We start from the raw sequence: 12,975 nt of genomic DNA on the forward strand, positions 1-12,975 counted from the left end.
AAATTAGACAAACCTTTCTCCCATTTGTCTGTCTACAGATGTATCTTTATGTAGGCACTTATATGTGACATGTGTGTGTGCAGGAATGTTTTGCATTATCCAGGTACATTTTGGAGGGGAGCTTGGTCCGTACAGAAGATCAGCTCAGATTATTTGGTAGTGTGATGCATACAGATCCAGCCTCTTTTGACCTGCTCACAAACTCATTGGGGCTGCCCCGATAACAAGCTTGATATCTAGGATTCAAAATCTAGATGATAACAACCAAGTGGGATCATGATAGACACTAAGAGAGACGTACCAGAGCAGGTGACAGTGCTGCCTTTGAGGCTAACGTTAGCCAGCGTATCACCGTTGTGATATTAAAACAGACCGTTAAAATCTCACCTCCGGTTCTCGCTGAAGAATAGACAACCCACGTTGACCGCGTCCCTCTAAACATTTTTCTCATCCACACTTGTCTTTTTTTCCACAATGTGAGTATTTACGTTACTGCAGCAAGTTGTTGCGCCACAGTCTCCATTTTGTTTACATCTGCTTCCCCATGAGATCACTGAGGCGGCACATCACACCCTCTGGCACGATAATCTGAGGATTTTAAGACTCCTGTAGTGCGATCCTGGCGTAAAACCACTATGTGTAGACAGTTTTATAGTATTTTGAATTATTCTGAAATTTTGGTCTTCATCCCTGGCATTATATGAGCAAGGCAGTGTGTGAATGTTCTTGTATTCCCTGTATTGACATTGAACACTGCCAGAAAACATACAATATATCATTAACCAAAATAGTTCCATATGAACAGGACTCTTAGGTCGATGTATATAGAAAAGTGCCTGTCTGTCTCTGTGTCCACATGTGTGAATGGGTGTGTGTGTGTGTGTGTGCGTGCGTGTGTGTGTGTGTGTGTGTGTGTGTGTGTGTGTGTGTGTGTGTGTGTGCATTAGTAGGTGTTAACGCTGGCAGACGTGAAGGAAGTGACCTCACTGACGACCCCGATCTCTCCAGGTTTCACAGTTACAAAGAAAAAGTGATGCTTAGATATATGAAGTGGGACGTTACATCACAGGATTATTAGTCTTCTTTTGTTAGTGCAGGGACTCCCACACACACACACACACACACACACACACTGATAGAAACGCACACATCATTGGGACACTGTTGTGTGCTGTTGCGCTGCTCTTCGCCCCGAGGCCGTGTCTTATGATGTTGAACCGTAATGATAACACTGAGAGAGCTGCTTGAAAGTTTTTACGCACACACACACTGACTGAGCCCTGAGACACAAACGTTCAGTGACCCACTGTAACCCTGAGCTATAGGCCTCTCACACAATCACTCAACCACACACACATATACACAGTTACTGTACATTAAAACGGCCTCCTCTTATTACTTACTACTAAAGATATCCTCCATCTCTCTTTGTCTATTTTCTCAGCGTTTGCCTTTTTTTTTGTATCGGTGATGATAGCTTAAATTTAATTTCCTGGAACTCGCTTGTGCAATCTGATGAGAAGTAGAATTACCTTACAGTATGATGTCTATTACAGATAATACCCAAACTACAGATAATATCGCGCTCTGGGCTTTCTGACAAGCTGAAATAAATTGCATTATAGATGATGTCCTTTTTCTTCCCCCTATTAAACTTAATTTCACCAGCGTACTCTAGGGTATGTGGTTTTATGCAAAGCACACCTCACCTCTGAGCGCTCACTGATCATTTACTGACCACATTCACATAACCTGGTTTTGCAGTTATTTCAAAAAAGGTAATATTAATACTAAGCTGATGACATGACTAATGAAAATGAATATTCCTCTGATTTAAATTTTTACACGCAGGCATACATATCAGTTAAAAAAACTCAGCCTTCATTTACGCAACCATCTTTTTGAAAAGTCCAACATCTCAGATATCTGATTGATAACTGAGTCTTTCCTAATGTTTTAAATTAGGCGTGCGTCTTCTTTTGACTACAAATGTAGGCTTTTCTCTCCCCCGACCTTTCAAACTGTTTGCTGGGCAAGAATGTTTCGAAACCCTGAATAGTATCGGTACATCCCACATGTCTTAATCAGAAAATGCTACTTTTGGAATAAGGCATAAGTCAGAATATTGGGATATTGTCATATTCTGAATGAAGCTGAAAACTAATATGCATATTAGTTTATATGACATGGACACAGGAACTAGGGCTGCGTCTCGACAAGCATCACAAGTGACCACTTGTGATCCGATCTCACCTCCATAGTCTATATGCAAAATACACTCACATCACGATGACAAATGGACAAGATTTAATTTTTTTTTGCACAAAGAGAGGATGACCTCAATTTGCCGAATTAAGAAGGCCCAAATAATGAAGAATTCATTATACACATCCTTTCAGAAAGTTTATAAAGTCCATCCTAACTCAACAACTCACAAAACTCACAAAAAATGTTATAATGGATTCTGGTGAATTTCTCTCCTTCCTCATCTTCTTGCTGATTTTGACTGTAGATGATGTCGGTGTTCAAATTCCCCATCTGCTGTAGTGCAAAACACTTTCACAAATTGTTGTCAAGATCTATAAGATATAAGTGTTCCTGACCATTAAAATGAATACAGATACATGAATGTCGCACACCATGACATAGACTGACCCCTCAGCGACTGACCGACTTCATGTAAACGTAGTCACGGACATGGCTGCAGGGCCGGGTCACTTTGTTCAACGCTCAGCTTCATAACGGCCACTTCAGTTCCTAACGTAGCACCGCTCCTCTGTGGACAAGTTACGTACATATCTGCATGTCTCTGGCAATCTCCGGGAAGTGTTGGAGCACTCGGCAGCGTGGTGTTGGACCCTGGAGCCGGCCCAAGTGGAGACCTTTTTAGGAGAGCGAGTGGTCCGTGTGTGTGTGTGAGTGTGTGTGTGACTGTACACCGAGTGTTTAGACTGAGCGACCCTCCCTGCCGCGTGTTTATGCGTAGTCAAGCAAACTGTGTTATAAAAGCCTTGATAAATGTGACGGTGTGTGTATACTGTGTGTGCATGTGTGCGTCCGGAGGGAATACGAGGGGGAAAAAAAAAAAAAAAACAACAGAGATGAAGAGAATGTTTTTGTGTTTGGATGAGCAGATGTTCTGTTGTGCAGGACGGACAGGAGGAGTTACAGGTGTTACATATTTTAATTCTTTATTCTTTTACCCTCACTGAGTTGTGTGCCTGCGTGTCTCAAATCAATGTTGTAGGGAGGGAGGGAAGGAGGGGTGGGAGGAAGAGAAGGAGGGAGGGAGACTTTGGTAAAGGAAACATCTGCCTCTCCTTTAACCGTTCCAAGGATGGGAGGATGTAGGGAGAACGAGGGGCTGAGTTGCTGCTGTGCCTGTTACCAGGATAAAGTCCAAGTTCTTGTACTGAATTGTTGATTAGCGCCGCGGAGCAGAGGGGGTCAAACGTTTAATGTTGTGCTGTGGCGGCAGAACTGTTGTGCCGGTTACTAGGATGACCGAGGCAATCAGAGGGACTGTATTGTGTCTCTCACAGCCGCCAGTGCTTGAGCCCTTTTAATAGATGATGTGCTACTACTACACACGGGGTGAAGGGATTTTTATGGATTCATTTCTCATCCTATTTGAGCATTGTGGTATTTGTGTCATGTTTGTCATGATGTTTGTTTCCAAGAGAGGAAAAATAAAAATAAACCATTAAACTACAAGCACAATGGACGTCGGGGGAGGTTTCAAGTCAGAAAAGAGGGTCAGTCTGGACTGGTTTGGCATGCAGGAGGCATCATGCTTGTACACAGCAGCAGTTGCCAACACTTTTTGTGTAATGTAACCCCACAGCCAATTGACGTTGTTTTTTTTCTCATCTTTATTCAGGTTTGGTCACTGTTTTCACCTTTCATTAATTAGTCATTTTTCACACTTCCACGGTGGCAGTAGCCATGGCCAGAGGCATTTGCTGTGTCTCAATTCAGGGTCTGCATCCTTCGGAGGAGCATTTGAAGGCCAATTACGTCACAACGCTACTTGAAGGCTGTCCCAATTTGAGCGCTCCTCCAAATGTGCCCCACAGATGTGGCCTTCTTTTCCCATTTTTTGGAGGATGCACTGCTAATATCCTTCATGGCCTCACATATGCTAATATTCTTTGCACGCCCGAAAAAGAAGAAAGAATGAGAGAAAATGGCGACATTGCTTGGCACTTTCGCATGCCTGGGTGGCAGAAATCGTGATGTAAGGGTAAAACATCTGGTGATGAAACCAAGAAATGCTCCAAAGGCTAGACCGTCCCATTTAACTCGCCTTCAAAGACCACAAAGGCCGGGTCCTTCGAAGGATGCAGACCCTGAATTGAGACACAGCAATGATGTTTTCAGGTAATGTGTCCATCCATTCATCCATCCCATTCTCGGTACCGTGAACAAAAAACCTGACATTTAAACTGAGTACTCAGCTACTCGAGTACACATGCCCATCTGTAATATAGTTTTTATACTTTCTATTTTCTTGGTCTGGAGTCAACACTACTGTGCCTGATCCCTACGCTGCCATACCAGACCAGTTTTGGCTGGACTTGTGTTCCCATGTAGAGTTATCGAGGTTTAGCTTTTGTAATGGTGGAAAAAAAAATGACAAAAATGCCTCGAAAAGCTGCTAAGAAACATTGCGAAATGCTGTCATCGGGCTCAAATCTTGTATTGCGTGCCAATATTTTGCTAGGAAGCGAGACACAGGACGTGGCCAAGTCAAACACTGGCATGACACGCACACTTTTCCCCCTGATATAATTTTATAAGACGGTAAATATGTTTTTTGACACAGCTTTGGAATAGGCTTTGAACTGCTGTCAGAAAAGGTATTTTGATACCGATTCAACAAAAAAAAAAAAAGTATGTAACAGCTCTGACCATTTACAGGAATTCATCTCAGCTTTGATCCAGTATTTTCAGCATTGGACACTATGCCAACCTCTTCAAGGTATTAAACTTCCGTGTTGTCCACCGAGGGGTCAAGAAGAACTCACATTTCAAACCAGAGTAAAGCCCCAACATGCTGTGCTTTTTGTCTAAATGCCAGTCCAAAGCTTTTAAGACCAGGCTGAGCTCTTTTCAGAAGGGGAGGCGAGGAAAGAGCACACTGGATGCTATGTTTGGGTAAAATATCAAGCCAAGGCCAATAGCTGGCAATATTTCACTCCCCTAGATGTAGAGGTGCCTCATCCTTCACAGTATCCACTGATGCAAGACGGAGACATACAAAGATACAGTGTGAAACAAAAGGATATGTTGCTTGATACGTGTGTTTTCATTCAGTCAGTTTAATGTGTGTGTGTGTGTCTGTTTGTATGCAAGTGTGTAATCCTGAGACCAAAATGTGTGAGGATGATGGAAGGAAGCTGAGTAACATAGCCGAGCCTGATTATGAAATTGCGGAGTGAAATGACGGAGCTCTTCCATGTCTGTCCAGTTTCACTTAATTTGACAGACCGGACAAAGAGTCATTTTTTTCAAAAGTATTCTTTTTAGTTGTTACTCTTTATTTTTGTGCATATAAATCAGATAAAACAAAAAAGAAAATGTGCAATAACATAATGCACAGTTAGGACAAAAACAGGTCCCGAGGGCTTGAAAAAGGAACCACCCAACACTTAAATTACAGCTGTATATTTCCCACAAATATTACAAAACTAATATTTAATATCATATTTACCCATCTAATATTTTTAATATATCTAAAAGAAGCCACTTCACCAGGATAAGTTAACCTTCTCTGCAAACCACAGATTTGTCCAAGTTGCCATTTGTAGCGAACGTGCCATATCACCTTTGCATTACATGCTTCTGTCACAACCCCGAAAGAAAGTTTGTGTCCCAAAGAAGTCTGACATAGTTACAGAAGTCAAGAGGTCCAAAATAGAAGAATTTTATTTCAACAGACAAACGTAACTAACCCCACAGCCTCCCCAGCTAACATCAAACCGATGGGCCGGCAAAAAAAAGAACAAAAAGAAGAGAAGCCACCTCAGTCCAACCCTTACAGGGCCGTCGAAACCGGGCTCTTCCCTCAACCCTAACCAAACATTCCCCCAACTAAACCCTACAACAGAAATAGTGCCACAAAACTGAACCACCAGATCCACCTGAAAAGGTAAAAGAACAAACAATCAAAGCTACATGTGGTGCTGTTGCTGTTTTCAGGCCAGGAACAGAAAAGAGATCAGGCTCCCCTCCCCCTCTTTATTGACTCCTCAATCAGCCTAAGCAGGCTCACCTGGAGAGAGGGAGAAAACAACAGACTGTGAGTCAGTGACATTAGAGCATCCCATGATCAGAGAGGGGGAGCATGTAACAGCTTATTAGCCACCTTTAGAATCGTGGACATGGGGCACATGGAGGTGGTGTTATTACGGGCCAACAAGGTGATTTCGGACCGTCTCCATCCGTGACTGTACCGACCAAATCCGTCATTTTAAGCCCAATCACAAAGTTAAAACATCACAAAATGGTTTTCATGTATAAACCTAACCAGAGCCAAAGCACAGAGTTTCTTACAAGGCGGAAATAGAAAATTTAACCTAAGCAAATATAAAGCTGCAACATAAAGAAGCATTCAATTTTAACTTATCTGTGGTTTTGCAGAATCGTACTTAGCTAATGTTGATCCTGGCAATAAGAAGAAGACGAAGAAGAAGAAGAATACCGAAACTCAACATAAAGTATTAATAAAAAAAAACTTCACATGTTGACTGGGGAGTGGAGTGCCAAACAAACCCCTGAATATTATCACTTTGCAAATCATATTCAGAATGAATATATTTGGCATTTTTATCATTTCAAAAAGACAATGAGGATATTTCTCAACTGCACACATATACAGTGTTGTTTTTTATGTAAATCCAACGATCAAACGAGCGACCAAAATCTGATCTGGCACTCTCCAGCTTCCATTCAGTCAGTCCTTGTCTCAAAAGCTTTAGTTCCAAAACTAAAATATATTTAAAAAGTCGATACTGCTGTTGAATTCTTTTTGCCTTAAACCTGAACTGTACATGATGAAGGCACTTGACCACATGTGCCCTCTTTACACAAATTCTGCCTGTTACTAGTGTGAGAAAACAGACGTTGATACGCTGCCTTACAGCGGAGAGGTCACACCTACACACGGGGGGATTACGGCTCTAAATAGAAACCTTCCAAGTTCATTCCTCGTGGCTCCACTACACACTCATCTGCCAATTTCTTTTTATTATTTATTTTCTGCTTTGGCAACGCCTGTGGAGAGAGAGAGAGAGAGAGGCCGCATCCACTGAGCCTGGCTGGTCTGAGACAGTGTGCTGTATCTGCTGAAATATGCATGTGTTAGTATCCGTGGATAGTGTTGATTGTGAACCAGATTTCTGAATGTGTTCGAGGAATGTCATGTCATCAGCGTAGAGAAAGCCACGCACAGTTTGTTTGTTGTTTGTTTGCTCGGAGTTTTTTATTCTTATTTTTATTTCCCCCTGGGTTTCAGTTCAGTTCAAGCTCAGCTGGTGCAATTACCGGACTTGAGAAAACACGATCCTCGCTATTCTCACACTGTTCGGTCCCCACATATTTGCAACATTGTTTGAAACTGAGCCCTGCTAGGGTCAGTTTCAGTGCTTATGTTGGCCGCGGACGTGCCGTTTGAAACGTCAAAGGCTCGTCAGAGGGCCGGAGTTTCTGTTTTCTTTGTGGAATGCCAGGCTTTCCGCTCCAGCTCTCGCTTCCCCGGGGGGGAATAAAGTTGGTTACTCTTATTTGGTAATTTATCCCATCCTCGTGTAAACAACTACACTGGGCACAGTGGAGTTTATTTATGTGCGTGATGATTGTGTGGATGTGAACCACCACTTAAACAGTCCCGAAGCCCACCCACGTCCGCATATATCACACTGTGGATCCCTGCAGCATCCCACTGCAAGACCATTCGAGCTTGACAGTTTCACATGTTTGTTTCTTCAGGAGCAACAACTGTTTTGTTGCCTTGAATATTTTGTCCATCAGCCGAGCAGAGTCCTGGGAATGTGTTTACATCTTGCGGCGGTTATTGAGGAGGTGTGGATGATGTGGTTGAGCAGTGATCCTCGGGGGAATGGGAAGGACACTGGGCAGTTGTCTTGTGTTGTAAACTAAATATCTCTGCATGCAGGCTTGGGATGGCAAGACAGAACAATATTGTTATATTTTGTCACCACAAACATGGCCGGGGATGTCCCGACTTCTCCTCAAAAATATCCGGTTCTTGTCATCACAAACATTTCCCCCGGCCAGTCCTTAAAAATATCCAGTGGTGTCGCACTTACAAATGTCGAAACGTACAGTCGCTGTGGTCAGTGGCTTGGCAGTAACTCCGCTACCACTCCCTCCACCTCCAGATGTGAACATCCATAAACATGTAATGTAATATTACACATTTTGGGGAAATGTCAACACGGTACCCAGCCTATGAAACAAATGTGAATGTATCAGTGGTTTGCAGAAATGTTAACCACCAAAATGTTATCCTGGTGATTGGACAGGTCAGAGATATAATTCATGTGCAAAGATACAAAATATGGTATTATTCCCATGGCAGTAAACAGCTGCAAACATTCAGAGTTATTTTGGCCCTCTGACTGATTAAGTTTACATATACACTCTCCTTTAAGCTTTGATTTGGTCTCCACCATGCAGTTATGGAAAAAAAATGTCTCTTTATAGCTGCCACATGTTGCGATATGTTCACCAGCTAATCGCTAACTTTGTTCATACAGTCTTTGGTGCTGGACAGGAAGTGTACAGAGGGTTCATCAGCTGCCTACTACTGCTGGAAATGATGCTCTGAGAGCCCTGAGAGTGAACCCAAACAGTTGCAGGACGTAAAACCAAACAATGAGCTGAAAGTTGATGAAATTTTGCTTACAGTTGGGTGAAAATCTCTGGGGGTTCAAGCAATCATTTGATCCAGTGTTTTTAATGAAAGTACAGATTATTGAGCTTTTTACATTGCTGGCTTGGGGTGGCTGTAGCTCAGCGGGTAGAGCAGGTCGACTAGTGATCGGAAGGTCACTGGTTCAAATCCCAGCTCCGGGCAGGGCTGAGCTGCATGTCGAAGTGTCCTTGAGCGAGATACTCAACCCCTGCGATGAACTGGCGACTTATCCAGGGAGTACCCTGCCCTCGCCCTGAGACAAGGCTGGGATTGGCTCCAGAAGCAACACCCCGCAACCCCATGGAAAGGGATAAGCGGTTCGGACAATGACATGACATTGCTGGCTCTAAAAAACTTTCATATATATACATTTTTACACCTCCATGTGTTTATTGAATCTGACAGCTTCCAGAAGCAAAAACGAGGACATGACCTTAGTGTCCTTAATGCTGGTCCACGAGGCTTTGACACCATGCCAGCGGCTGACTCATATGTTATCGCTGAATGTAAATCGTTATGCTTATGATAACCTGTTACAGGCAGAAAACTCCCTCTGAGTTGATGCAAGAGGAACAGGGACCAGCTAAAAGAGAAGTTGGGACTGTGATTATTTAAACTACAGCTCTGTTTGTGGTTCAACATTACTTTATTTTCATGCTTTACTCTCCTTTTTGTTTTAAAAAAAAAACACTCTGTAATTCCATCACATTCAGCCTCCAGCTACTTTTCTGTAAATTTGCACTGAAAAGTTTAATCAGGCTTCCACTTTTGCTCTTTTTTCCCTCTAGTCTGTTTCTTTGCACTCCCTCTCCTCCCACACATTGTACTGTCAGCACCTTTATCCCTCCCCGGGACCTCAACATAACACATATATTCACCGACAGTAGTGTACATACACACACATGCATACCCTCCTCTCCTCGTCTCCCTGTGCGAGTACATGGCTGAGGTTCAAAGCAAACATCAGCACAGAGGTTAACCTGCTTTGTTCTCGCTGCCTTTGCCTTATTAAGTTATTGGATGAGCTGCCGGCAGATTGCGCCTGTCGTACCGCGTTTGGTTTGCTTTATTTCAAAGGTCAGAGGGTTTTCTTTTCTTTTTTTTTTTTTATCAGACCTAGGAAATGCTGGCATCGGATATTAAGCGAGAGGTTTTGTGTTCATGAGTGTAAAGTAATCGCTCTGTTTTTGTGTCTGTCTTTCTCTGAATATGTTCGTAGGGTAGCCAAAGCCATGAAACTGGCGCTGTATGAGACTCCGACAGGCTGGAGGTACTTTGGGAACCTGATGGATTCCGGGCGTTGTTCCCTCTGTGGGGAGGAGAGCTTTGGAACAGGTACAGTCTATTGTGTTACAGCACACTCACTCAAAACTCCAAACATTTGTGGCTGCTGAATGTCACTTATTACAGATGAACACAGAAACAAGGCAGGTGCGAAAGAGAAGGTCACAAATTTGAATCCCTGGACCGACTCGGAAAATGTGAGTGGGTGTGAGAAATCCCCTCCCCTCAGCGGCAACTGTTGTTGAGGTGCTCGCAAACAAGGCCACCGCTAGAAGAAGGCGCTGACCAGCTGCTGTTAACTGTGAAAATGCACCAGGGAGCCGCTCAAATGCTCAACCAACGAGTCTGTCCTGTCAGACTGCCCTCACATTTGAAGGGACATTTCAGTTTATTACAAATTTGACCATATTTTTGGAAGCTCGGTGACCACTGATGTTGGTTACGATAACACTCACCAAAGTAGTTTCAGACGAATAGGAACATGTTAATGTCACTGCAAGGAAGTCCGATGTGGCAAGAAACTCAAGCGACAGGTTGTGAGCAGGTGTTCACATGGCTGAGTTTGTAGGTTTCTTCAAAGCTTTCAGTTTTTGGTTGATTCTGGCGCCCCCTGTGTACATACTGATACTAGCACCGATGCCTCCTGTTGCAAAGATCATGATCGACATTATTTTTGATACTATTATCTTATTTAAACACAGCGGTTTGCAGGATTATGATTGTGAGGAAATGTTTCTTCTTGTCTCTTCTTTCCTCAGATTGTGAAATATTACTGTAAGTAGTTTTAATTTTAGGATTTATCCAACCGGATGAGTCAGAATCTGAATAAGAATAACTATAAAAACTATATAGAAATAGAGAATTGTCTCACTGATCGTCTCATTGCTTGAGTCAGTCATACAGAGGTATCAGTAGTAAAGGATAACCTCACCAATTTAAACGTTAAAGTGTGTTTACAGGTCTTGGGGAGTGTTACTGTATATGTGAAAAAGTAGTATAAAGACTGACAGTGAGGTCAGTTGCTGTGTTGAATTATGGGTAATGTAGGCACCGGGTTCCGAGATGCGGCCCACTGGCCTTTTGCACTCCTATAAAACTGTTGGAGTCATTATGGACGATTCAGACACCAATGATAAAGATCAACACAGTAAAACCGGAGATGTCACTGTCTTTATTCCACACATTCTTTCCTTCTTTCTCAAAACCTGGTGCCTACGTTACCCACAATCCACTGAGTGTCATCACTGCAGGCAATCGATCAGGTTACATGCAGCTTCCTCTGGAGCCACAGAAGGCTTTAACTACTTTTTTTCAGTTGTAATCCCCAAGACGAAACACATACATACACTCAAAATTATTTTATATACTCTTTTGATTGAGACTGTTTTGTTACTAGTTACTCCATGTAGTACATTTAAGGTACTGTAAGACATTGAAATATGATCCTGAAAGCCCAGTTTGAAGAGTTGATTCACGAGTTGGAACGCTTACTGCATGTCAAAATACTGCACAGCGGCTTGAATGACGGGATTTTTACTACACTGGAAAGTCGTTAAGGTGGAAACAGTTTTGTCTTTGAGGAATGTGGCCAACAAAGTGCATTGCATTGCAGGAACAGTTGAGCCAGATTCAAGTTTTTTCTTGAAGACTCGGTGATAATTTACATCAGAAGCTCCACAATCTGTACAACATGTGACGCCCTCTGTCCTTATGAGCCCTTTAACCAGGAAGTCTTCCTATGAACTATGATGGATCTTTACAACAATTTGGTTATGTTAAAACTATTGTAATGTCAGTAACTACTTCCATTTTATTTCCAATATAAGCTTGATACATATAAGGTTTGTTTGAAACCTGTATTATTGTTTGAAGACTTGTGTTTCTTGCCCCGCTCGACTTCTAAATGAGTTTGCCAGATCTCACTAATTAAGATGCCCCGAGCAATGTTATCATTGCTAATAGAAAAAGTGACTCAAACTTACAAAAATAACATCCAAGTGTTTATGAAATCACCATTTCCATTTAAAGTTGAAACATTTTGCTTCAGTTTTCCCCCCCGGTCGCTTCTCTTCCACACGCTCGGCAGCTCGTTCCAGGTCTGGACTTGTGAGCAGAGCATCCTGACTGCCTGTAAGCTGCAGTCAGAGACGCGTAATGGATGTGAGGGCTGTGACCCTGACTGCATGTGTAAATAATCCTCATTCTTCTGCTATAAAAGGAGACAGGGGCTCCCTGAATCACTGCAACATGCAGACAGGGCCTCCAGTGGCGATGTTTTCTATGCATGCAAACGCACACGATCAGAACACATAAACAACCTGCATGAACAAATAATGCCTCCCTTTCTTCATTTGCCTCATCTCTTCATCTTTTGACAGCTCTGTCTCAATTCAATCTTAGTTTTATCTTGCTCTTTTTCTTTTGTTCTCCCCCTTTGTTGCAGTCTTTATTTTAATTGGAGACGATAGCCAGCTTTGAAAAACATGAAACACAGGAAACAGTGTTTGGAAAAAGGTCGACGTGAGGGGGGAAGAAAATGTTAGCAGGCGCGAGCAGAGGAGCGGAGGGAGTTCGGAGAGTTCCAAATGTGAGAAGTATTGACGAGGAGGAGAGAAATGGAAGGAGCGGGAGACTCAGAGAGCACAGAGGACTATGGGAGCTCACTCGTTGTCTACCCATGTAAGGCCAAAAGCTCAGACAGAGCCCTCAGCAGTAAATCACCAGGGCTGTGCGCCACTCCTGCTCTTAATACA

General features: G+C 42.8%; 1 protein-coding gene and 1 long non-coding RNA gene across 2 annotated transcripts in view; one reads left to right on the forward strand and one right to left on the reverse strand.

Annotated features, from left to right (window-relative positions):
• The window catches only part of pgm5 (phosphoglucomutase 5), a 29,625-nt gene that overhangs the window by 6,770 nt on the left and 9,880 nt on the right, over positions 1–12,975 (forward strand). Inside the window, exon 7 of the mRNA XM_037097598.1 lies at positions 10,158–10,273. Within this exon, the coding sequence (XP_036953493.1) occupies positions 10,158–10,273 (116 nt within the window). The remainder of the gene's footprint in view (positions 1–10,157; positions 10,274–12,975) is intronic.
• Positions 5,219–6,534, reverse strand: LOC119019213. The gene is made up of 2 exons (XR_005074955.1): positions 6,368–6,534; positions 5,219–6,274 (listed from the first exon to the last, which is right to left on the reverse strand). It is a non-coding gene; the product is annotated as an uncharacterized LOC119019213 (long non-coding RNA).

Source organism: Acanthopagrus latus, chromosome 5 (genome assembly GCF_904848185.1).
Source record: "Acanthopagrus latus isolate v.2019 chromosome 5, fAcaLat1.1, whole genome shotgun sequence".
Classification (NCBI taxonomy): Eukaryota; Metazoa; Chordata; class Actinopteri; order Spariformes; family Sparidae; genus Acanthopagrus; species Acanthopagrus latus.